This window comes from Oenanthe melanoleuca, unplaced genomic scaffold (assembly GCF_029582105.1).
Source record: "Oenanthe melanoleuca isolate GR-GAL-2019-014 unplaced genomic scaffold, OMel1.0 S153, whole genome shotgun sequence".
NCBI classification, from domain to species: domain Eukaryota; kingdom Metazoa; phylum Chordata; class Aves; order Passeriformes; family Muscicapidae; genus Oenanthe; species Oenanthe melanoleuca.
The window spans coordinates 282-25,634 of NW_026612802.1; the positions used below are offsets into that span (position 1 = coordinate 282).

At 50.2% G+C, this 25,353-nt stretch overlaps 1 protein-coding gene across 1 annotated transcript in view; it reads left to right on the plus strand.

Annotated features, from left to right (window-relative positions):
• Positions 1 to 237: 237 nt before the first annotated feature.
• LOC130266699 (U5 small nuclear ribonucleoprotein 200 kDa helicase) overlaps positions 238 to 25,353 on the plus strand; it is a gene marked incomplete at its 5' end in the record, with an annotated part of 40,946 nt that continues 15,830 nt past the window's right edge. Inside the window, 20 exons of the mRNA XM_056515963.1 lie at positions 238 to 337; positions 1,427 to 1,563; positions 2,032 to 2,115; positions 2,741 to 2,914; positions 5,080 to 5,217; positions 6,018 to 6,173; positions 7,156 to 7,326; positions 7,891 to 8,084; positions 9,196 to 9,319; positions 10,689 to 10,838; positions 12,809 to 12,919; positions 13,570 to 13,701; positions 14,543 to 14,731; positions 15,718 to 15,915; positions 16,963 to 17,115; positions 21,531 to 21,611; positions 22,112 to 22,195; positions 22,952 to 23,058; positions 23,134 to 23,252; positions 24,461 to 24,615. Coding sequence (XP_056371938.1) covers positions 238 to 337; positions 1,427 to 1,563; positions 2,032 to 2,115; positions 2,741 to 2,914; positions 5,080 to 5,217; positions 6,018 to 6,173; positions 7,156 to 7,326; positions 7,891 to 8,084; positions 9,196 to 9,319; positions 10,689 to 10,838; positions 12,809 to 12,919; positions 13,570 to 13,701; positions 14,543 to 14,731; positions 15,718 to 15,915; positions 16,963 to 17,115; positions 21,531 to 21,611; positions 22,112 to 22,195; positions 22,952 to 23,058; positions 23,134 to 23,252; positions 24,461 to 24,615 — 2,757 coding nt within the window. The remainder of the gene's footprint in view (positions 338 to 1,426; positions 1,564 to 2,031; positions 2,116 to 2,740; positions 2,915 to 5,079; positions 5,218 to 6,017; positions 6,174 to 7,155; positions 7,327 to 7,890; positions 8,085 to 9,195; positions 9,320 to 10,688; positions 10,839 to 12,808; positions 12,920 to 13,569; positions 13,702 to 14,542; positions 14,732 to 15,717; positions 15,916 to 16,962; positions 17,116 to 21,530; positions 21,612 to 22,111; positions 22,196 to 22,951; positions 23,059 to 23,133; positions 23,253 to 24,460; positions 24,616 to 25,353) is intronic.

Consider the following 25,353-nt stretch of genomic DNA (forward strand, 5'->3'; position numbering starts at 1 on the left):
GGGAATAATAGGATTTTTGTGGGGATTTTTCGTTTTCTATTAGAATTTTGGGGAATTTTTATGGGAATTTTTGGGAATTTCTATGGTAATTTTTATGGGATTTTTATAGGAATTTTTGCAATTTTTATAGGAATTTTGGGGATTTCTGTGGGAATTTTAGTGGGATTTTTATGGGATTTTTTTGGGGGGATTTTAATGGGATTTGAAGGCTGTGAAAATTCCATTTTTTCTCCCCAGACTGCCAGTGATGACAGGGAGTGTGAGAACCAGCTGGTGCTGCTGCTGGGCTTCAACACCTTCGACTTCATCAAGGTGCTGCGGCAGCACCGCATGATGAGTGAGTTTTATTCTCCTTTTCCTTGGAATTCTGCTGCCTTTGCATCCATTTCCCCAGGATTTTTTCCCATTATTTTCTCCCATGATTTCTCCCCTGATTTTTCCTATGATTTTTGATGATTTTCGAAGAATTTCCCATTACTTTTTACCCATGATTTCCCCATGATTTTCTATGATTTTCCCATTATTTTTTATGAATTTCCTATTACTTTTCTCCTATGATTTCCCCATGATTTTCTATGATTTTCCCATTATTTTTCCATGATTTCTCCCATGTTTTTCCCATTATTTTTGATGAATTTCCCATTACTTTTCTCCTATGATTTCCCCATGATTTTCTATGATTTTCCCATTATTTTTTTCATGATTTCTCCCATGATTTTCTCATAATTTTTCCCCCAATGATTTTTCCCCCATGATTTTTCCATGATTTCTGCCATGAGTTCCCCATGATTTTCCCATTATTTTCTCCACGTTTTCTCCACATTTTTCCCACATTTTCTCCACATTTTCCCCAAGTTTTGCCCATTATTTTCCCCACGTTTTTCCCACATTTTCCCCACGTTTTTCACATATTTTCCCCACATTTTTCCCATTATTTTCTCCACATTTTCCCCAAGTTTTGTCCATTATTTTCTCCATGTTTTTCCCACATTTTCCCCACGTTTTTTTCCATATTTTCTCCACGTTTTGTCCATTATTTTCTCCATGTTTTTCCCACATTTTCCCCACGTTTTTTTCCATATTTTCTCCACGTTTTTTCCATTATTTTCTCCACGTTTTTCCCACATTTTCCCCACATTTTCTCCACGTTTTTCCATATTTTCCCCACATTTTCCCCATTATTTTCTCCACATTTTCCCCACATTTTTTCCATTATTTTCTCCACATTTTCCCCACGTTTTCCCCACATTTTCTCCACATTTTCCCCAAGTTTTGCCCATTATTTTCCCCACGTTTTTCTCTCACTTTCCACATGTATTTTCCACATTTCCTCACGTTTTGTCCATTATTTTCCCCATGTTTTCCCCGCATTTTCTCCATTATTTCCCCCCATTTCCCCATTATTTTCTGCCTGTTTTTCCCCCAGTCCTGTACTGCACACTGCTGGCCAGCGCTCAGAGCGAGGCGGAGAAGGAGCGGATCATGGGCAAGATGGAGGCAGACCCTGAGCTGGCCAAGTTCCTGTACCAGCTGCATGAGACTGAGAAAGAAGATCTGATCCGGGTCAGAGGGACTCTGGGGATTTGAGGGATTTGTGGGATCCAGTTCTGGGTGGGAAATGAGGGCAGGAATCCCCCCCAAAATCTGGGGGAAGCAACGCTGCCGTCGCTGCTTCTGCTTTCCCAGGCTCTGCTTCCCCAGGCTGATTCCTTCAAAATGCTGCCCCAAATCAGCCTGAAATTACCCCAAATCCCACAAAAGACCCAAAATTATCATTCCTGGATTATTTATGCCCATTTCTGAAGGAATTCAGGGACCAGGATCATCTTGGATGAAGCTGAGCCTCTTCTCTGTGCCTCAATCCTGATTTTTCCCCATAGGAGAAGCCACATTTTTGTGTGGAAATTCAGTTTTCTAGCAAAAAATGATTATTCCTGGTTTATTAAAATTATTATTCCTGATTTATTTCTGAAGGAATTGAGAGACCAGGAGCCCTTTCCCTGTGGTTTTAATCCCAATTTTTCCCCCCAGGAGGAGCGCTCCCGGCGCGAGCGCGTGCGCCAGTCCCGCATGGACACGGACCTGGAGTCCATGGACCTGGACCAGGGGGGAGAGGTAAAATCACACAGCACCCCCAGCTAGGCCAAAAACCCCTTTCTAAAGTGCTTTTTGCACAGGAATCCCAGGGAATGTGGGTTCCCACTTGGAACCAGCAGCTTTCCCTTCAAAATCTCCATTTTCCCATTTCCCCCCATTTTTTTTGGCTTTTTTCCCCCATTTTTTTTGGTTTTTTTCCCCCATTTTTTCCCTCATTTTCCCTTTTTTCCCTGATTTTTCCCCCATTGGTCACATTTGTCCTATTTTTCCTATTTGTCCCATTTTCCCAATTTTTTCTCCATTTTCCTCATTTCCCTCTTTTCCCTTTCCCCCATTTTTCTCCCATTTCCCCCATTTATTTTCGCCATTTATTTCCCCCATTTATTTTCCCCGTTTATTTCCCCCACTTTCTTTATTTTTCCCCCATTTTGCCCCCACTTTGCCTCCAATTTGCTCCCATTTTTCCCCTCTTTTCCCCCATTTTTTTCTCCATTTTTCCTCCATTCTTTCCCAATTTTTCCCCCGATTGCCCCCATTTTTTCACCCAATTTTTCCCATTTTTTCCCATTTCCCTATTTTTCCCATTTGTTTTCCCCATTTCCCCCATTTTTCCCCACTAATTCCCCATTTTCCTCTCTCCCAGGCCCTGGCCCCACGGCAGGTGCTGGATCTGGAGGATCTGGTCTTTGCCCAGGGCAGTCACTTCATGGCCAACAAGCGCTGCCAGCTGCCCGACGGCTCCTTCCGCCGCCAGCGCAAGGGCTACGAGGAGGTTCATGTGCCAGCCCTCAAACCCAAACCCTTCGGGGCCGACGAGGTCTGAGCCCAAACGGGGACTGGGAGCAGGGACAGGGCACTGGGGATGGGAACATGGAGAGTGAAATGGGATTTGGGGATGGAATTCCCTCTGGATCCCTGGGAATTGCCAACCCTTTGGGGCCGACGAGGTCTGAGCCCAAATAGGGACTGGGAGAAGGGACAGGACACTGGGAATGGGAACATGGAGATGGGAATGGGATTTGGGGTTGGAATTCCCTCTGGATCCCTGGGAATTGCCAACCCTTTAGGGCCGACGAGGTCTGAGCCCTAACGGGATCTACTGGGCCTAAAGGGAACCCCAAACAGGGATTGGGGTCAGGGAGCAGGGACAGGACACAGGGAATGGGAACACAGAGATTGGAATGGGATTTGGGGATGGAATTCTCTCTGGATCCCTGGGAATGCCCAAATCCTTCGGGGCTGACGAGGTCTGAGCCCACACGGGATCCCAAACAGGGACTAGGGTCAGGGATGAAGGAAAAATGGAGATGGGAATGGGATCTGGGGATGGAATTCCCTCTGGATCCCTGGGAATGGCCAAACCCTTCGTGGCTGACGAGGTCTGAACCCAGAAATGGGACTGGGATCAGGGAGGGAAGGAACATAGAGATTGGAATGGGATTAGGGATGGAATTCCCTCTGGATCCCTGGGAATGGCCAAACCCTTCAGAGCCAACAAGGTCTGACCCCAGATGGGATCCCAAACAGGGAGTGGAGTCAGGGAGAGAGGAAAAATGGAGACTGAAATGGGATTTGGGGATGGAATTCCCCCTGGATCCTTGGGAATTGCCAAACCCTTCGGGGCTGATGAGGTCTGACCCCAAAAATGGGAATGTACTGGGTCTAAAGGGAATCCCAGGCAGGGATTGGGGTCAGGGAAGGGCACAGGGAATGGGAACATAGAGATTGGAATGGGATTTGGGGATGGAATTCCCTCTGGATTCTTGGGAATTGGCAAAATCTTTGGGGCCAATGAGGTCTGACCCCAAATGGGATTTACTGAGCCTAAAGGGAACCCCAAACAGGGATTGGGTCTGTGCCCCAAAAATGGGATTGTACTGAGCCTAGAGGGAACCCCAGACAGGGACAGGAAATGGAGTAACATAAAATGCAGGTTTTTTTGGAGATCAGGCTCCAGGAAAAACAGCTCTCGTGGGATTTTTTGCTCCAGTAAAAGCAACTTTTGTGGGATTTTTGGCACATGGAAAAGCAGGTTTTGTGGGAAATTGGAAATTGGAGCCTCCTGGGGTGCGGGAAGGTGTCCCTGGGATGGATTTAAGGTCCTTTCTCTCCAAAACCCTTCCAGGATTCTGTGATTTGCCTCCCCTTCCCTCCTCCCCTTTCTGACCCCACAATTTCCCATTTTCTGCAGGAACTTCCCAATTCCCGTTTTCCTATTTCTCATCTCTCCTCCCCTTTCTCACCCCACAGTTTCCCCATTTCTGCAGGAACTTCCCAATTCCCTTTTTCCCACTGCTCATCCTGTTCCCCTCCTGGGGTTTTGCTGAGCTTTGCTTTTCCTGGGGCTGGGGACGGTTCATGGGAATAAATTTAAAATTGAGTTTTACCATTGAATCTGAAAGCATGAAAAATGAGTTTTCCCTTTTTGTCTAGCATTGTTTATTTAGGAATTGTCCTAAATAATTGTCCTAAATTGTCCTTTTAGGACGAGAAATTTTTGTGTGCATCCATTAATTCCAGATTTTTCTCCCTGAACACCAGGATCAGTTTGGGTTTTGAGGATTTGGGTTTTCCATGGAAACTGAGAGGAGTAAAAATTAGTTTTCCCTCTTTTCCAGCCCTGATTAATTAGGATTTGCCCTTTAGGATGAGGGAACTTTTTAGGAGGAGAGAATTCCTGTGCATCCATTAATTCCAGATTTTTCCCCCTGAACACCAGGATCAGTTTGGGTTTTGAGGATTTGGGTTTTCCATAGGAACTAAGATTACACAAAATGACTTTTCCCTTTTTTCCAGCCATGATTAATTAAGAATTCTCCTTTTGGGATGAGAGGAATTTTTGTGTGCATCCCCTTTTCCTGAGCAGGATCATTTTAATCCTCCCGCAAACCCCTCCAGTTATTTTCCCATCTCCCTCCCGACATTTGTGATCTTCAGCCAAATCCCAAATTCCTTCTTCTCCCTGTTTTTCCCATTTCCCAGCAATTGGTGTCAGTGGAGAAGCTGCCCAAGTATGCCCAGGCCGGGTTTGAGGGGTTCAAAACCCTCAACAGGATCCAGAGCAAACTGTTCAGGGCGGCGCTGGAGACGGACGAGAACCTGCTGCTGTGCGCGCCCACGGTGAGAGATTTGGGATTTGGGATTTGGGGGGTTTTTGGGAATGGACACACAAGGAATTCTGGGGTTTTGGAGGCTGGTCATGTAGGGAATTCCAGGATTTTTGGGAGTGAGCACACAGGGAGTTCCAGGATTTTTGTGCTGATCCACGGGGCCATTGCAGGGCGCCAGGAAGATGAACGTGGTGCCGGGTGACCCTTTCCCCTGGAGAATTCTGGGATTTTTTGGGGGGAATTCCAGGATTTTTGGGGTTGGTCATGCAGGGAATTGCAGGATTTTTGGGGCTGGTCATGCAGGGAATTCCAGGGTTTTTTGGGGGAATTCCAGAGGTTTTGTGCTGACCCACGGGGCCATTGCAGGTCACGGAGAAGACAAATATGGCTCTGGGTGACCCTTTTCCTGGAGAATTCCAGGATTTTTGAGGGGGAATTCTGGTGGTTTTGGAAATGGACACACAGGGAAGTCTGGGATTTTTGAGGCTCGACATGCAGAGAATTCCAGGATTTTTCTGGGAAATTCCAGGATTTTTTGGGAGAATTCCAGGATTTTTGGGGCTGATCATGCAGGGAATTTCAGGATTTTTTGGTGATGGACATGCAGGGAATTCCAGAATTTTTGTGCTGAGCCACGGTCCCTTACAGCGCGGGGGGAAGACAAACATGGCATTGGGTGACCCTTTTCCCTGGAGAATCCCTAGAATTTTGGGGGGAAATTCCGAGGTTTTTTGGGAGTGGTCACACAGGGAATTCCAGGATTTTTTTGGGGAATCCTGTGATTTTTGTGCTGACTTTGGGCGGTGGCAGGGCGCGGGCAAGACGAACGTGGCGCTGATGTGCATGCTGCGGGAGATCGGCAAGCACATCAACATGGACGGCACCATCAACGTGGACGACTTCAAGATCATCTACATCGCCCCCATGAGATCCCTGGTGCAGGAGATGGTCGGGAGCTTCGGCAAGGTGGGGACACGGGGGGGTCGGGGTTGGGATTGGGGCCTGGGAGGTTTGGGATTGGGGCTCTGGGAGATTTGGGATTGGGGCTCTGGGGGGCTTTGGGATTGGGGCCTGGGGGGTTTGGGATTGGGGCCCTGGGGGGTTTGGGATTGGGGCTCTGGGAGATTTGGGATTGGGGCCTGGGAGATTTGGGATTGGGGCTCTGGGGGGGTTTGGGATTGGGCTCTGGGAGATTTGGGATTGGGGCCTGGGGGGTTTGGGATTGGGGCTCTGGGAGATTTGGGATTGGGGCTCTGGGGGGGTTTGGGATTGGGGCTCTGGGAGGTTTGGGATTGGGGCTCTGGGGGGTTTGGGATTGGGGCTCTGGGGGGTTTGGGATTGGAGCCCTGGGAGATTTGGGATCGGATCCCAGGGAAGGTTTGGGATGAGTGGAGTCGCATCCAAACGGAGGTTTAGGATCATTGGGGGATTTGGGATGAGTAGGGTCAGATCCCAGGGGAGGTTTGGGATGAGTGGGGTCGGATCACAGGGGAGGATTTGGATCAGATCCAAAGGGAGATTTGGGATCGGGTCCTAGGGAAGGTTTAGGATTGGATCCAATGAGAGGTTTGGGATCAGGTGCAAAGGTAGGTTTGGTATGAGCGGGATTGGATCCCACGGAAGGTTTGGGATCGTAGAGGGGTTGGGGTTGGGAATGGAGGTGGGGAAGGGATTGGAGAACAAGGAGAAGGCTTTGGAGAATTCCTGAGGAATTCTGGAGAGTCCCTGAGGGAGCTGGGGAAGGAGCTCATCCTGGAGAAAAGGGGGATCGGGGGCTCTGCACAACTCCTGACAGGAGGGGACATCCTGGTGGGATTTGGGATCTTATTGCAGGGCACACCAGGGCAGGAGGGAGCACCCTCAAACGCCAGCAGGAGAAGTTTGGGTGGGATTTTGGGGTCACTCCTCCGTGGAAAGGTCTCCCCGCGCTCACCCCGGGCTCTTGCAGCGCTTGGCCACCTACGGGATCACGGTGGCCGAGCTGACCGGGGACCACCAGCTGTGCAAGGAGGAGATCAGCGCCACGCAGATCATCGTCTGCACGCCCGAGAAGTGGGACATCATCACCCGCAAGGGCGGCGAGCGCACCTACACCCAGCTGGTGCGGCTCGTCATCCTGGTGAGCGCCCGGACGGGGTCGGGGGGTCCTCAGGGGGCTTGGAGTGGAGATCACCAAGGGGTTACTACAGGGGTTTAGGGTGGAGAGCATCAAGGAATCCTCAGGTGGATTTGGGGTTTGAGGTGGAGAACATCAGAGAGCTCCTCAGGGGATTCCTGCAGGGGTTTGGGGTGGAGAACATCAGGGAATCCTCAGGTGGATTTGAGGTGTGGGGTGGAGAACCTCAGGCAGTCCTGCAGGGGTTTGGGATGGAGAACATCAGGGGTTCCTCCAGGTAGATGTGGGGTTTGAGGATGAAGAAGCTCAAAATCCCATCTAAGCGTGTGATCCCTTCCAACCCAAACCATTCCGGGATTCCATGTTCAGATTTTGGGATTTTGGGAAGGAATTCCCTCCTTTGAGGGTGATGAGGAGCTGGGATGGAATTCCCGCTGGGATCCAAGGCCAGGTTGGACCTGTCCTAGCGTGGCAGCCATGGTGGAACCATCTGAACTTTGTGCCCCCACCACTCCACAACCCCACAAACCGGGCCCGGGGAGAGCTCCAGGACTGTCCCTTTCCCAGGACGAGATCCACCTGCTGCACGACGACCGCGGGCCGGTGCTGGAGTCGCTGGTGGCCCGGGCCATCCGCAACATCGAGATGACGCAGGAGGACGTGCGGCTGGTGGGGCTCAGCGCCACCCTGCCCAACTACGAGGACGTGGCCACCTTCCTGCGCGTGGACCCGGCCAAGGGGCTCTTCTACTTCGACAACAGGTACGGCAGAAAAGCTTGGTCTGCCGGATTTCCATCCGGATTTCAGTCTGCTTTCCATCTGCCACCTGTTTGTTGGTTTTTTTTGGCGGCGTCGTTAGAAGCGTTTTGGGGATCTCAGTTTGGATTGGGTTGGAAGGATTTGGCTTTTGAGGATTTGGGTTTTCCATGGAATATGAGAGGACTAAAAGTGAGTTTTCCCACTTTTCCATCCGGATTTCCGGCTGGATTTCCATCTGATTTCCATCTGCCATGCGTTTGTTGATTTTTTTGGCGGTGTCGTTAAAAGTGTTGTGGGGATCTTGGGTTGGGTGATGTTGGATTTTGAGGATTCGGGTTTTCCATGGCATTTGAGAGGACAAAAAACTGAATTTTCCCACTTTTCTGTCTGGATTTCCAGCTAGATTTCCATCTGCCACGTGTTTGCTGATTTTTTTGGCAGTGTCGTTAAAAGCATTTTGGGGATCTCAGGTTGGGTTGGGTTGGAAGGATTTGGGTTTTGAAGATTTGGGTTTTCGATGGAATGTGAGAGGACAAAAAGTGGATTTTCCCACTTTTCCATTCGGATTTCCATCTGCTGCATGTTTGTTGTTTTTTTTTTGGTGGTGTTGTTAAAAGTGTTTTGGGGATCTCAGGTCAGGTTGGGCTGGGAGGGTTTGGCTTTTCCATGGAATCCAAGAGGACCAAAAATGAGTTTTCCCTCTTTTCCAACTCTGATTAATTAGGAGTTGTCTTTTTATGATGAGAGAGCTCATGGATTAATTACACCTGGATTAATCCTAGATCTTTTCCCAGCCTGAGCACTGGGTTGGGTTGGGTTGTCCATGGATGGAAAATGAATTTTTGCTCTTTTCCAGCCCTGGCAGTTTCTCCATGAATTTTCCATGGATATTTTTCATCACAATTTCTCCATAAATTCTTATTTTTATTGATATTTTTTCATCCCAGTTTCTCCATAAATTCCCTTTTCCATGGATATTTTGTGTCACAATTTCTCCCTTTCCCAAGGATATTTTTTCCTGGTGATTTCTCCATAAATCCCCTTTCCCAAGGATATTTTTCCTGGTGATTTCTCCATCAATTCCCTTTCCCAAGGATATTTTTCCCCTCCCAGTTTCCGTCCCGTGCCTCTGGAGCAGACCTACGTGGGGATCACAGAGAAAAAAGCCATCAAACGTTTCCAGATCATGAACGAGATCGTCTACGAGAAAATCATGGAGCACGCTGGCAAGAACCAGGTCAGACCCACATCCCCAAATTTATTTTGTCCTCAATCCTGGAAAAAAATTGGATTTTCCCATTTCCTCCCCCATTTTGAGGTCCTGATGCTGCAGTGAAGTTTGGAGTGGAGGTTTTGAGGTTTTTGTGGATAGAAAATGAGGTTTTTGTCTTTTTTTTTTTTTTTTTTTTTTTGCTATTTTCCCTTTTTTTTGGTGATTAATTGGGAATTGTTCTTTTGGGATAAAGGAATTCATGGATTAATTCCAGATATTTTCCTGTCCTGATCAGCGGTAGCACAGTGGGTTGTCCATGGATGGAAAATGAGTTTTCCTTTTTTTTCCAGCTCAGATTAATTTGGAAATGTTCCTTTAGGATGAGGGAATTCTGTAGGATGAAGGAATTTTTGCGCATCCATTAATTCCAGATTTTTCCCACCTTCAACACCAGGATCAGTTTGGGTTTTCCATGGAATCTGAGAGTACAAAAAGTGACTTTTTCCTTTTTTCCATCTCTGATTAATTAGGAATTGTTCCTTTAGGACTTAGGAATTTTTTTTAATCCATACCTGGCTTAATCCCAGATCTCTTCCCATCCTAAATACTGGGTTGGGAGAATTTGGGTTTTCCATGGAATCTCAGAGGACACAAAAAGACTTTTACTTCTGTCCCAGCTGTGATTAATTCAGAATTAGCACCCAGGAATTTTTAGGTTTTTCCCCCTGGATGACCCCCAGCTCCTATCCCAGCTGCAGCTCAGCTCTCTGGAGTTTTCCCAGGATTTTCCTCAGGATTTTCCCCAGGATTTCCTAGGGATTTCCCCAGGATCTTCTTCAGGAATTTCCCAGGAGTTTCCCCAGGAGTTTTCCTGGGAGTTTCTCCAGGTTTTTCCTGGGAGTTTTTACAGGAGTATTCCAGGAGTTTTCCCAGTTTTCCCAGGACTTCCCCTAGGAATTTCCCAGGGATTTTCTGGGATTTTTCCAGGATTTCCCCCACGATTTCCCAGGTGTTTTCCCAGAATTTTCTCAGGTTTTCCCCAGGAGTTTTCCCAGGAGTTTTCCCAAGATTTTTCTGAGGATTTTTCCCAGATTTTTCCATTTACTCCCAGGATTTCCCTAGGAGTTTCTCAGGATTTCCCAGTTTTCCCCAGGACTTTCCTCAGGAATTCCCCAGGAGTTTCCCCAGGATTTCCCCCAGGATTTCCCAGTTTCCCGAGGAATTTCCCAGGATTTTTCCCAGGAATTTCCCCAGGATGCGTTTTCCTGGAATGACTTGGGATGTGTTTTCCCAGAATTCTTTGGGATGTGTTTTCCTGGATCTCCCAGGATTTCCTAGGAACCTCTGCAGGATTTTCCCCAGTTCCCCCAGTATCCCCAGTGTCCCCCCCCAGGTGCTGGTGTTCGTGCACTCGCGGAAGGAGACGGGCAAGACGGCGCGGGCGATGCGGGACCTGTGCCTGGAGAAGGACACGCTGGGGCTGTTCCTGCGCGAGGGCTCCGCCTCCACCGAGGTGCTGCGCACCGAGGCCGAGCAGTGCAAGGTGAGGAAAGGGGAGCAAATCCTGAGGGGAAAATGGGGAATCCTGAGGGGAAAAGAGGAGAAAATCCTGAGGGGAAAAAGGGGGAATCCTGAGGGGAAAATGGGGGAATCTTGAGGGGAAAAGGGGAGAAAATCCTGAGGGGAAAAGGGGAGAAAATCCTGAGGGGAAAATGGGGAATCTTGAGGGGAAAAGGGGAGAAAATCCTGAGGGGAAAATGGGGAATCTTGAGGAGAAAAGGGGAGAAAATCCTGAGGGGAAAATGGGGAATCCTGAGGGGAAATGGGGAATCTTGAGGGGAAAAGGGGAGAAAATCCTGAGGGGAAAATGGGGAATTTTGAGGGGAAAATGGAGATCCTGAGGGGAAAAGGGTAAGAAAATCCTGAGGGGAAAATGGGGAATCTTGAGGGGAAAATGGGGAATTTTGAGGGGAAAATGGGGGAAATCCTGAGGGGAAAAGGGGAGAAAATCCTGAGGGGAAAAAATGGGGAATCTTGAGGGGAAAAGGGGAATCCTGAGGGGAAAATGGGGAACTTGAGGGGAAAAGGGGAGAAAATCCTGAGGGGAAAGGGCGGAATCCTGAGGGCAAAAAGGGAGAAAATGCTGAGGGGAAAATGGGGAATCCTGAGGGGAAAAGGGGAGAAAATCCTGAGGGGAAAATGGGGAATCCTGAGGGGAAAATGGGGAATCTTGAGGGGAAAAGGGGAGAAAATCTTGAGGGAAAAGGGGAGAAAATCCTGAGGGGAAAAATGGGGAATCTTGAGGGGAAAAGGGGAGAAAATCCTGAGGGGAAATGGGGAATCTTGAGGGGAAAAGGGGAATCCTGAGGGGAAATGGGGAATCCTGAGGGGAAAAGGGGAGAAAATCCTGAGGGGAAAATGGGGAATCTTGAGGGGAAAGGGGAGAAAATCCTGAGGGGAAAATGGGGAATCCTGAGGGGAAAAGGGGAGAAAATCCTGAGGGGAAAATGGGGAATCTTGAGGGGAAAAGGATAGAAAATCCTGAGGGGAAAAGGGGAGAATCCTGAGGGGAAAATGGGGAATCTTGAGGGGAAAAGGGGAGAAAATCCTGAGGGGAAAATGGGGAATCTTGAGGGGAAAAGGGGAGAAAATCCTGAGCGGAAAATGGGGAATCTTGAGGGGAAAATGGGGAATCTTGAGGGGAAAAGGGGAGAAAATCCTGAGGGGAAAATGGGGAATCTTGAGGGAAAAAGGGGAGAAAATCCTGAGGGGAAATGGGGAATCTTGAGGGGAAAAGGGGAGAAAATCCTGAGGGGAAATGGGGAATCTTGAGGGGAAAGGGGAGAAAATCCTGAGGGGAAAATGGGGAATCCTGAGGGGAAAAGGGGAATCCTGAGGGGAAAAGGGGAATCTTGAGGGGAAAAAGGGGACGAAAATCCTGAGGGTAAAAATGGGGAATCCTGAGGGGAAATGGGAAATCTTGAGGGGAAAAGGGGAGAAAATCCTGAGGGGAAAATGGGGAATCTTGAGGGGAAAAAGGGGAGAAAATCCTGAGGGGAAAATGGGGAATCTTGAGGGGAAATGGGGAATCTTGAGGGGAAAAGGGGAGAAAATCCTGAGGGGAAAATGGGGAATCTTGAGGGGAAAAGGGGAGAAAATCCTTGAGGGGAAAATGGGGAATCTTGAGAGGAAAGGGGAGAAAATCCTGAGGGGAAAATGGGGAATCCTGAGGTAAAAAGGGGAGAAAATCCTGAAGGGAAAATGGGGAATCCTGAGGGAAAAAGGGGAGAAATCTTGAGGGGAAAATGGGGGAAAATCCTGAGGGGAAAGGGGGAAATCCTGAGGGAAAAAGGGAAATCCTGAGGGGAAAAAACGGGGGAATTCTGAGGGGGAAAGGGGGGTCCTGAGGGATAAAGGGGAATCCTGAGGGAATAAGGGGAATGCTTTGGGATGTGTTTTCCTGGAATGATTTGGGATGTGTTTTCCTGGAATGATTTGGGATGTTTCCCACAGAACCTGGAGCTGAAGGATCTCCTCCCCTACGGCTTCGCCATCCACCACGCCGGGATGACGCGTGTGGACCGGACACTGGTGGAGGATCTGTTTGCTGACAAACACATCCAGGTGGGAGCAGAATTCCAGAGGGAATTCCAGGATAAAATCCCAGTTAGGGGGTAAAATTGGGATCCAGCTCATCCTGGTGTGGAAGAGAGCAGGGATTTTCCTGAAGGATGGAGGCGATGAAAGCGGATTTTTTTGGGTTTTGAAGGTTGAGATTGTCTGGGAAGGGGAAGTGGGGAAAGGGAATTGGGAGCCAGGAAAAGGAGATTTCCTGGGAAATTTGGAACCAGGAAAAGGAGATTTCCTGGAAAATTTGGAATGAGGAAAAGCAGATCTCTTGGGAAGTTTGGAACCAGGAAAAACAGATTTCTTGAGAAATTTGGAACGGCGAAAAGCAGATTTCCTGGAAAATTAGGAGGCAGGAAAAGTAGTTTTCTTGTGAAATTTGGAACCAGGAAAATGAGCTTTCCAGGGAAATTTGGAATGAGGAAAAGCAGATTTCCTGCAAAATTTTCTGCTAAAGGAAGGCAAAGGATTGTCCCACAAAATTCTGGCCAAGTCTCGTTGTTCTCTGGCCTTTCCAATGCTCGGCCATCAGGACATTCCCACTTTGTTCCTTCTCCAAAGCATTTCCAGCCATTTCCTGCCCTTGGGAAGAGGTTCCTGGCTGGGTTTGGAGTTTCCTGCTGGAACTGATCCCAGTTCTCCTGCAGGTCCTGGTGTCCACGGCCACGCTGGCCTGGGGTGTGAACCTGCCGGCGCACACGGTGATCATCAAGGGCACGCAGGTGTACAGCCCGGAGAAGGGGCGCTGGACCGAGCTGGGGGCGCTGGACATCCTGCAGGTGGGACCTGGGGACATCCAGGGACCTTCCAGCCCCAAATCCCAGGGAAAATCCTGGGTGGGGCTTCCTCTGTGCTCCTCATTCCTCCCACTCTTGTGGGATTGGAGGAGAGGCAGAAAATTCCTCAGGAACTCCATGGTCAGATCCTTCCAGACAATTCCTCAGGAATTCCATGCCCATATCCTCCTAAAGTAATTCCATGCCCAGATCCACCTGGGAGAATTCCATGCACACATTCTCCTAAAGTAATTCCTCAAGAATTCCTTCCCAGATCCACCTGAGATAATTCCCCAAGAATTCCATGCCCAGACTCATCCCAGATAATTCCTTATGAGTTCCTTGCTCAGACCCTCCTGAGATAATTCCTCAAGAATTCCCTGCCCAGACCCATCCCAGATGGTTCCATGCTCAGATCCACGTGAGACAATTCCTTGACCAAACCCATCCCAGATAATTCCTCAAGAATTCCTTGCCTAGACCCTCCTGAGATAATTCCTGAAGAGTTCCATGCCCAGAGCCACCTGAGATAATTCCTCCAGAATTCCTTGGGCAGACCCTTTCCAGATAATTCCTCGTGAATTCCTTGGTCAAACGCATCTGAGATAATTCCTGAAGAATTCCTTGCCCAGATCCATCTGAGATAATTCCATGCTCAGACCTTCCTGAGATAATCCCTCAAGAATTCAAATTCCATGCCCAGATCCTTCCAGATAATTCCTCAAGAATTCCATGCCCAGACCCATCCCAGATGATTCCATGCCCAGATCCCCCTGCCATAATTCCTTGCCCAAACCCCCTGTGAAGAATTCCAAGATCCCTGAGCCGTTTTTGCCATTTCCAGATGTTGGGCCGTGCCGGAAGGCCCCAGTACGACACGAAAGGAGAGGGAATTCTGATCACCTCCCATGGAGAGCTCCAGTATTACCTGTCCCTGCTCAACCAGCAGCTGCCCATCGAGAGCCAGATGGTGGCCAAGCTCCCAGACATGCTCAACGCCGAGGCCGTGCTCGGCAACGTCCAGAACGCCAAGGTCGGCCGGAATTCCCGGTTTTCCAGAGGGATTTGTGGCCGTGGTTCTGCCCCTGGGTGGGGATTTTGGGGTGTTGAAGGTGTTCTTGGAAGAGTTTTTGGTGTGGGAGTGGAAAATAAGGAAAAATTTATGGGTGTTTTAGGGTTAATTCATCCTGAATGTTTTCCGGGAGCTGGGGAAGGTGGAGAGGAAAGGGAATTGGGCACCAGGAAAAGCAGATTTCCTGAAAACTATAGGCAAGGAAAAGCAGATTTCCTGGGAATTGGGGGCAAGGAAAAGCAGATTTGCTTGGAATTAAGGACAAGGACAAGCAGCTTTCCTGGGAAATTTGGGGCAAAGAAAAACAGATTTCTTGAGGAGTTTGGGACCAGGAAAAGCAGATTTTCCAGGAAATTTGGCACCAGGAAAAGCAGCTTTTCAGGGAAATTTGGAAGGAGGAAAAGCTGAGTTCCTGGGAAATTCAGCATCTGGAAAAGCAGATTTCCTGAGATATTTGGAAGCATTGAAAAGGCAGATTTTCTTGGGAGTTATGAACAGGAAAAGCAGCTTTCTTGGGAAATTTGGGGCAAGGAGAAGCAGATTTCCTGGGGAATTTGGAAGGAGGAACAGCAGATTTCCTGGGAAATTTGGAAGGAGGAAAAACAGATTTAATGGGAAATTTGGGGCAAGGAGAAGCAGATTTCCTGGAATATTTGAAAGCAGAAAAAGCAGATTTCCTTGGGAATTACGAACACGAAAAGCAACTTTCCTGGGAATTAAGGTCTAGAAAAAGCAACTTTCCTGAGAATTTTGGGTGCCAGGAAAAACATTTTAGGAATTTTGTTATGAGAAAAAACAGCTTTTGTGGGATATCTGGCACCAGGAAATCCGTTCTGCCTGCGTTTCCCGGCTCTGTTTTGCGGGATTTCCGCGGGATCAGCTCCTCTGCAGATCTCCCCGGTGTGCCGGGGCGCCGCCGGGCTCAGGCAGGATTTGGTAATTGCCAGGACGCCGTGAACTGGCTGGGCTACACGTACCTGTACATCCGCATGCTGCGCTCGCCCACGCTCTACGGCATCTCCCACGACGACCTGAAGGCCGACCCGCTGCTGGAGCAGCGGCGCCTGGACCTCGTCCACACCGCCGCGCTCATGCTCGACAAGAACAACCTGGTCAAGTACGACAAGAAAACCGGCAACTTCCAGGTGGGATGGCGGGAAAAATGGGAATTTCTAAGTGGGACGGCAAGAAGAAAGAGAATTTCCAGGTGGGAGGGGGGAAAAATGGAGATTTCTGGATGGGATGGTGGGAAACAAAAGGGTGTTTCTGGATGGAGTGGAGGAAAAAATGGGAATTTCTAGGTGGGAGGGGAATAAAAAAAGGGAATTTCTAGGTGGGATGGTAAAAAATAAGAATTTCTAGGTGGGAGGGGAATAAAAAAGGGGGATTTCTAGGTGGGATAGTAAGAAATCGGAATTTCTAGGTGGGAAGGCAGAAAAAAATGGGATTTTCTTTGTGAGAGGGGAAAAAAATGGGAACTTCTTGGTGGGATAGTGAAAAAAAAAGAGGTTTCTAGGTGGAGTGGCAAAAAAATGGGGATTTGTTGGTGGGATGGCAGAAAAAAAGGAGAATTTCTAGGTGGGGTGGTGAAAAAAAGACATTTCTAGGTGGGAGGAGGAAAAATGGGAATTTCCTGACCATTCCCATGGTTTATCCTGGCCGTTCCCGTGGTTTATCTCAGCTGTTCCCATGGTTTATCCTGACTGTTCACATGGTTTATCCCAGCTGTTCCCATGGTTTATCCCAACTGTTCCCATGGTTTATCCTGACTGTTCCCATAGTTTATCCCAGCTGTTCCCATGGTTTATCCCGACTGTTCCCATAATTTATCCCAACTGTTCCCATGGTTTATCCTGGCCGTACCCGTGGTTTATCTCAGCTGTTCCCATGGTTTATCCTGACTGTTCCCATGGTTTATCCCAGCTGTTCCCATGGTTTATCCCAACTGTTCCCATGGTTTATCCCAACTGTTCCCATGGTTTATCCCAGCTGTTCCCATGGTTTATCCCAACTGTTCCCATGGTTTATCCCAACTGTTCCCATGGTTTATCCCGGATGTTCCCATGTTTTATCCCGGCCATTCCCATAGTTTATCCTGGCTGTTCCGATGGTTTATCCCAACTGTTCCCATGGTTTATCCCATCCTGTGGTTTATCCTGACTGTTCCTGCTGTTTTCCCACTGTCCCGGCAGGTGACAGAGCTGGGCCGCATCGCCAGCCATTACTACATCACCAACGAGACGGTGCAGACGTACAACCAGCTGCTGAAACCCACCCTGAGCGAGATCGAGCTCTTCCGCGTCTTCTCCCTGTCCTCCGAGTTCCGCAACATCACCGTGCGCGAGGTACGGGCACGGGCAGCAGCCACCACCAGACATCACCCAACATCCAGCAACACCCACCAGCCATCACCCAACATAACCCAACAGACAGTACCCAACACCCGACAGCAGCCATCACCCAACACCCATCACCCAACATAACCCAACAGCCATCACCCAACATAACCCAACAGACAGAACCCAACACCCGACAGCAGCCATCACCCAACACCCAACACCCATCACCCAACGACACCCAACAGCCATCACCCAACATAACCCAACAGACAGTACCCAACACCCGACAGCAGCCATCACCCAACACCCAACACCCATCACCCAACGACACCCAACAGCCATCACCCAACAGCCACAACCTGACAGCACCCAACAGCCATCACCCAACATAACCCAACAGACAGTACCCAACACCCGACAGCAGCCATCACCCAACGCTCAACACCCATCACCCAACGACACCCACCAGCCATCACCCAACATAACCCAACAGACAGAACCCAACACCCGACAGCAGCCATCACCCAACGCTCAACACCCATCACCCAATGACACCCACCAGCCATCACCCAACATAACCCAACAGACAGTACCCAACAGACAGCAGCCATCACCCGACAACAGCCATCACCCAACACCCGACTGCAGCCATCACCCAACACCCAGCAGCCATCACCCAATGACACCCAACAGCCATCACCCAACAGCCATCACCAGTGACATCCAACAGCACGCAACAGCCACAACCTGACAGCACCCACCAGCCATCACCCAACATAACCCAACAGACAGTACCCAACACCCGACAGCAGCCATCACCCAACAGCCATCACCCAATGACACCCACCAGCCATCACCCAACATAACCCAACAGACAGTACCCAACACCCGACAGCAGCCATCACCCAACATAACCCAACAGACAGCACCCAACACCCATCACCCAATGACACCCAACAGCCATCACCCAACATAACCCAACAGACAGTACCCAACACCCGACAGCAGCCATCACCCAACACCCAACATAACCCAATGACACCCACCAGCCATCACCCAACATAACCCAACAGACAGTACCCAACACCCGACAGCAGCCATCACCCAACGCTCAACAGCCATCACCCAACGACACCCAACAGCCATCACCCAACATAACCCAACAGACAGAACCCAACACCCGACGACACCCAACAGCCATCACCCAACATAACCCAACAGACAGTACCCAACACCTGACAGCAGCCATCACCCAACAGCCATCACCCAACAGCCATCACCCAACGACACCCAGCAGCCATCACCCAATGACACCCAACAGCCATCACCCAACAGCCATCACCAGTGACATCCAACAGCACGCAACAGCCACAACCTGACAGCACCCACCAGCCATCACCCAACATAACCCAACAGACAGTACCCAACACCCGACAGCAGCCATCACCCAACAGCCATCACCCAATGACACCCACCAGCCATCACCCAACATAACCCAACAGCCATCACCCAACAACACCCACCAGCCATCACCCAACATAACCCAACAGACAGTACCCAACACCCGACAGCAGCCATCACCCAACACCCATCACCCAATGACACCCAACAGCCATCACCCAACATAACCCAACAGACAGTACCCAACACCCGACAGCAGCCATCACCCAACACCCAACATAACCCAATGACACCCACCAGCCATCACCCAACATAACCCAACAGACAGTACCCAACACCCGACAGCAGCCATCACCCAACGCTCAACAGCCATCACCCAACGCCCAACAGCCATCACCCAACATAACCCAACAGACAGAACCCAACACCCGACAGCAGCCATCACCCAACGCTCAACACCCATCACCCAATGACACCCACCAGCCATCACCCAACATAACCCAACAGACAGTACCCAACACCCACCAGCCATCACCCAACATAACCCAACAGACAGTACCCACACCCGACAGCAGCCATCACCCAACAACGCTCAACAGCCATCACCCAACGACACCCAACAGCCATCACCCAACATAACCCAACAGACAGAACCCAACACCCGACAGCAGCCATCACCCAACGCTCAACACCCATCACCCAATGCCCAACAGCCATCACCCAACGACAGTACCCAACAGCCATCACCCGACAACATCACCCAACAGCCATCACCCAACGACACCCAGCAGCCATCACCCAATGACACCCAACAGCCATCACCCAACAGCCATCACCAGTGACATCCAACAGCACGCAACAGCCACAACCTGACAGCACCCACCAGCCATCACCCAACATAACCCAACAGACAGTACCCAACACCCGACAGCAGCCATCACCCAACAGCCATCACCCAATGACACCCACCAGCCATCACCCAACACCCAATACCCAACACCCGACAGCAGCCATCACCCAACACCCATCACCCAATGACACCCACCAGCCATCACCCAACATAACCCAACAGACAGTACCCAACACCCGACAGCAGCCATCACCCAACACCCATCACCCAATGACACCCAACAGCCATCACCCAACATAACCCAACAGACAGTACCCAACACCCGACAGCAGCCATCACCCAACACCCAACATAACCCAATGACACCCACCAGCCATCACCCAACATAACCCAACAGACAGTACCCAACACCCGACAGCAGCCATCACCCAACGCTCAACAGCCATCACCCAACGACACCCAACAGCCATCACCCAACATAACCCAACAGACAGAACCCAACACCCGACAGCAGCCATCACCCAACAGCAGCCATCACCCAACGCTCAACACCCATCACCCAATGACACCCAACAGCCATCACCCAACATAACCCAACAGACAGTACCCAACACCTGACAGCAGCCATCACCCAACAGCCATCACCCAACAGCCATCACCCAACGACACCCAGCAGCCATCACCCAATGACACCCAACAGCCATCACCCAACAGCCATCACCAGTGACATCCAACAGCACGCAACAGCCACAACCTGACAGCACCCACCAGCCATCACCCAACATAACCCAACAGACAGTACCCAACACCCGACAGCAGCCATCACCCAACAGCCATCACCCAATGACACCCACCAGCCATCACCCAACATAACCCAACAGCCATCACCCAACACCCATCACCCAATGACACCCACCAGCCATCACCCAACATAACCCAACAGACAGTACCCAACACCCGACAGCAGCCATCACCCAACGCTCAACACCCATCACCCAATGACACCCAACAGCCATCACCCAACATAACCCAACAGACAGTACCCAACACCCGACAGCAGCCATCACCCAACACCCATAACCCAATGACACCCACCAGCCATCACCCAACATAACCCAACAGACAGTACCCAACACCCGACAGCAGCCATCACCCAACGCTCAACACGAATCACCCAATGACACCCACCAGCCATCACCCAACATAACCCAACAGACAGAGCCCAACACCCGACAACACCCAACAGCCATCACCCAACAGCCACAACCTGACAGCACCCAACAGCCATCACCCAACAAAACCCAATAGTCATCACCCAACAACACCCAACAAAACCCAGCAGCTATCACTCAACACCCAACAGCCATCACCAACACCACCCATCACCCAATAGTCATCACCCAACACCATCCAACTGCTAACACCCAACAGCCGTCACCCAATACCAACCATCCAACATCATCCAAGAGCCATCATCTCCCAAACACCCAACACTCAACACCCAGCAGCCATCAATCCTCACCAACAGCCAACACTCAACACATGACACCTAGCACCCAACAGCAACAGCCAACAGCCAAGATTCAACACCCAGCATCTAACATCCAACACCAACAGCCACACCCAAAACCCAACAGCCATCAGTCAAAACAATACCCAGCTCCAACACCCAACATCCAACACCCAACACTCAACAACACCCAACATTCAACACCCAACACCAACCAAAAACCAACAACCAAACGCAACACCAACATCCAACACCCAACTCCACCATCCAACTCCCAATAAAATCCATAAATTCAGCGTGTGCATCCATAACATTTCAGGCTGTGCATCCATAAATTCAGGGTGTGCATCCATAAAATTTCAGGATGTGTATCCAAAGCTGCCTTTCCTCCTGGGTATCCAGAGCAGGTGGGTTTAGTTCCTTCAGGAGTTGGAATTCCCTCCACCCCAGTCATGGACTCAGCTCTCCTGGAGGGAATTTTTGCTTGGAGAGACCCCAGATCCTTTCCCAGCTCCCTGGGGATCTCCCAGTGCAGGCAGGGAAAGTGTTTTGACAAATTTTTGAAGAGAGGTTGGGAAAAGTCAGGAAAACCTGGAGTCTGTGGGTGATGCAGAGCTATTCCAGAGGGATCATCCCAACTTCCATCCCTGTTTTCCCCAGGAGGAGAAGCTGGAGCTGCAGAAGCTTCTGGAGCGAGTCCCCATCCCAGTGAAGGAGAGCATCGAGGAGCCCAGTGCCAAGGTGAGCCCTGCTTGGAATTCCCAGTGGGAATTCTGCTCCCTTCCCTCTCTGGGATGTCCTGGATGGGCTGGGAGTCTCAGAGGGATCTGGGAGATCCGTGGGATTGGTGGGAGGCTGGAAAATGAGAATGGGAGAAGGAAATTGGGAGCCAAGAAAAGCAGCTTTCCTGGAAAATTGGGCACCCGGAATAGCAGCTTTTTTGGGAAATTTAGTATCAAAAAAACAACTTTCCTGGGAAATTGAGTATGTGGAAAAGCAACTTTCCTGAGAAATTAGGAACCAGGAAAAGCAACTTTCCTGGGAAAGTAGGGGCAAGGAAAGCAGCTTTTCTGGGAATTTGGAATGAGGAAAAGCAGCTTTTCTTGGAAATTTGGGGCAAGGAAAAGCAGATTTCTTGGGGCATTTGACACCAGGAAAAGGAGGCTTCTTTGGGAATTAAGCACCAGGAGAAGGAAGTTTCCTGGGATATTCCCTGAGAGCTTTTCTGTCACCATTCCCAGATCAACGTCCTGCTCCAGGCCTTCATCTCACAGCTGAAGCTGGAGGGATTCGCCCTCATGGCTGACATGGTCTACGTCACCCAGGTGAGCTGGAATTCCCTCAGAATTCCCAGGGGGATTGGCCCACAAAGGCTGGGTTTGAAAAGCTGAGAATCAGCTGCTCCATTCTGGCCAGGACATGGCCATTCCCCCCAGAAAAATTGAGTTTTTGGGCAAAAATCCCCCCTGGGAATCAAAACTGGGAGCGTCAGGAAGCTCTGGGTGGGAATGGGAGCTCCCAGTTTGTGTCCCAGTAATTCCATGTGGGAAAATGGCAGTAGAACCTGGGAATTTGGGAATCAACTGCTGCTCCTCTCAGAGCTGTTTGGGGTGGAAGATCCTGAATTATCGTTCCATGAAAAGGAGTTTGAAAAGGAAAGGTGGGAAAAAGCTTGGAATGACAGGATAAGAGGGAATGGCTTCATGGGGGAAGGTGGAGATTTGGATTGGATTTTGGGAAGGAATTCCTGGCTGGGATGGAATTCCCAGAGGAGCTGGGGTTGTCCCTGGATCCCTGGAAGCGTCCAAGGCCAGGCTGGAGCAGCCTGGGACAGTGGGAGGTGTATGGGGTGGGAACGGGGTGGGATTGAAGGTTTCTCCCAACCCAAACCCAGAATTCCCAGAGCAGCTGGGATCCCTGGAAGTGCCCAAGACTGACCCTGTGGGATGGCACCAGCTGGGGTGACACCAGTTGGGATTTTGGGTCCTTCCCACCCCAGACGCCTGGGGGCTGGCCCAGGGTTGGGATGGGAATTTGGGAGTGGCCGGGATGTGCCCCCAACACCTTTCCCTGTGCCGCAGTCGGCCGGGAGGCTGATGAGAGCCATCTTTGAGATCGTCCTGAACCGCGGCTGGGCCCAGCTCACCGACAAGACCCTCAACCTCTGCAAGATGATCGACAAGCGCATGTGAGCCCTGCTCCCACAGAACCCCCAAATCCCCGCTGCTCCCGGCGTCCCCTGAGCCCCAGGCTGTCCCCACAGGTGGCAGTCCATGTGTCCCCTGCGCCAGTTCAAGAAGCTGCCCGAGGAGGTGGTGAAGAAGATCGAGAAGAAGAATTTCCCCTTCGAGCGCCTCTACGACCTCAACCACAACGAAATCGGTGCTGAAACGGGGCAAAATACCTCAAATCTGGGATGGGGAGGGATTTGGGATTGTGGTATGGGAAATTCCCCCAAATCCGGGCTAAAATCCCCAAAATGCAGGCCTAAATCCACCAAATCCGGGTTAAAATCCCCCGAATCTGGGTTATTATCCCCTAAATCAGGGTTATAACCCCATGAATCCAGGATAAAATCCCCCAAATCCGGGCTAAAATCCTCTCAAATCCTGGCTAAAATCCCCCCAATCCAGGCTAAAAGTCCCCAAATCCAGGCTAAAATCTCCCAAATTTGGATTAAAATCCCCCAAATTTCTCCAAGATATTCCCTCAGAAATGGGGGAATTTCAGTCAGAAATGGGGAAATTTCTCCTGGATTTTCCCTCAGAAAAAGGGGAATTCCTCCCAGCTATCCCCTCAGAAATGGGGAAATCTCTCCTGGATATTTACGCAGAAATCAAGGAATTTCTCCTGGATTTCTTCTCAGAAACGGGGGAATTTCTCCCAGATATCCCCTCAGAAATGGATAATTTCTCCTGCATTTTCCCTCACAAATGGGGGAATTCCTCCAGGATTTCCCCTCAGAAATGGGGACATTTCTCCTGGATTTTCCTTGAGAAATGGGGGAATTTCTCCCAGATTTCCCTCAGAAATGGGGAAATTTCTCCGGGATTTCCCTCAGAAATGGGTGAATTTCCCTCAGAAACGGAGGAATTCCTCCTGGATTTCCCCTCAGAAATGGAGGAATTTCCCTCAAAAATGGAGGAATTCCTCCAGGATATCCCCTCAGAAATGGAGGAATTTCCCTCAGAAATGGAGGAATTCCTCCAGGATTTCCCCTCAGAAATGGGTGAATTTCCCTCAGAAATGGAGGAATTCCTCCAGGATTTCCTCTCAGAAATGGGTGAATTTCCCTCAGAAATGGAGGAATTCCTCCAGGATTTCCCCTCAGAAATGGAGGAATTTCCCTCAGAAATGGGTGAATTTCCCTCAGAAATGGAGGAATTCCTCCAGGATTTCCCCTCAGAAATGGAGGAATTTCCCTCAGAAATGGGTGAATTTCCCTCAGAAATGGAGAAATTCCTCCAGGATTTCCCCTGAGAAATGGGTGAATTCCCCCGGGAATCTCACTGGGCGTCAGATCCGCCTCCCCGTCCCACCCTTTGGGATCCGCCCTGACCAACCCCGTCCCTTTGCTCACCTCGCCGCAGGGGAGCTGATCCGGATGCCCAAGATGGGCAAGACCATCCACAAGTACGTGCACCTGTTCCCCAAGCTGGAGCTGTCGGTGCACCTGCAGCCCATCACGCGCTCCACGCTCAAGGTGGAGCTCACCATCGCCCCCGACTTCCAGTGGGACGAGAAGGTGGGGCCGGGCCGGGGGATCGGGAGGGGAAATGGGGTGGGGAGAGGGAATCGTGAGGGGAAATGGGGAATATGGGGGGTGAGGTGGCAATTGTGAGAGAAAATGGGGGATATGGGGTGGGGAGAGGGAGTCGTGAGGGGAAATGGGGAATTTTCGGGGTGAGATGGGAATTGTGAGGGGAAATGGGGTGGGGAGAGAAAATCATGAGGGGAAAATGGGAGATTTGAGAGGTGAGGTGGGAATTGTGAGGGGAAATGGAGGATAGGGGGTATGGAGAGGGAATTGTGAGGGGAAATGGGGGATTCAAGGGGTGGGGAGAGGGAATTGTGAGGGGAAAATGGGAGATTTGAGGGGTGAGGTGGGAATTGTGAAGGAAAATAGGGGATATGGGGTGGGGAGAGGGAGTCGTGAGGGGAAATGGGGAATTTTCGGGGTGAGATGGGAATTGTGAGGGGAAATGGGGTGGGGAGAGAAAATCATGAGGGGAAAATGGGAGATTTGAGGGGTGAGGTGGGAATTGTGAGGGGAAATGGGGAATTCAAGGGGTGGGAAGAGGGAATCGTGAGGGGAAAATAGGAGATTTGAGGGGTGAGGTGGGAATTGTGAGGGGAAATGGGGAATTCAAGGGGTGGGGAGAGGGAATCATGAGGGAAAATGGAGGATATGGGGTGGGGAGAGGGAATCGTGAGGGGAAATGGGGGATATGGGGGGTGAGGTGGGAATTCTGAGGGGAAATGG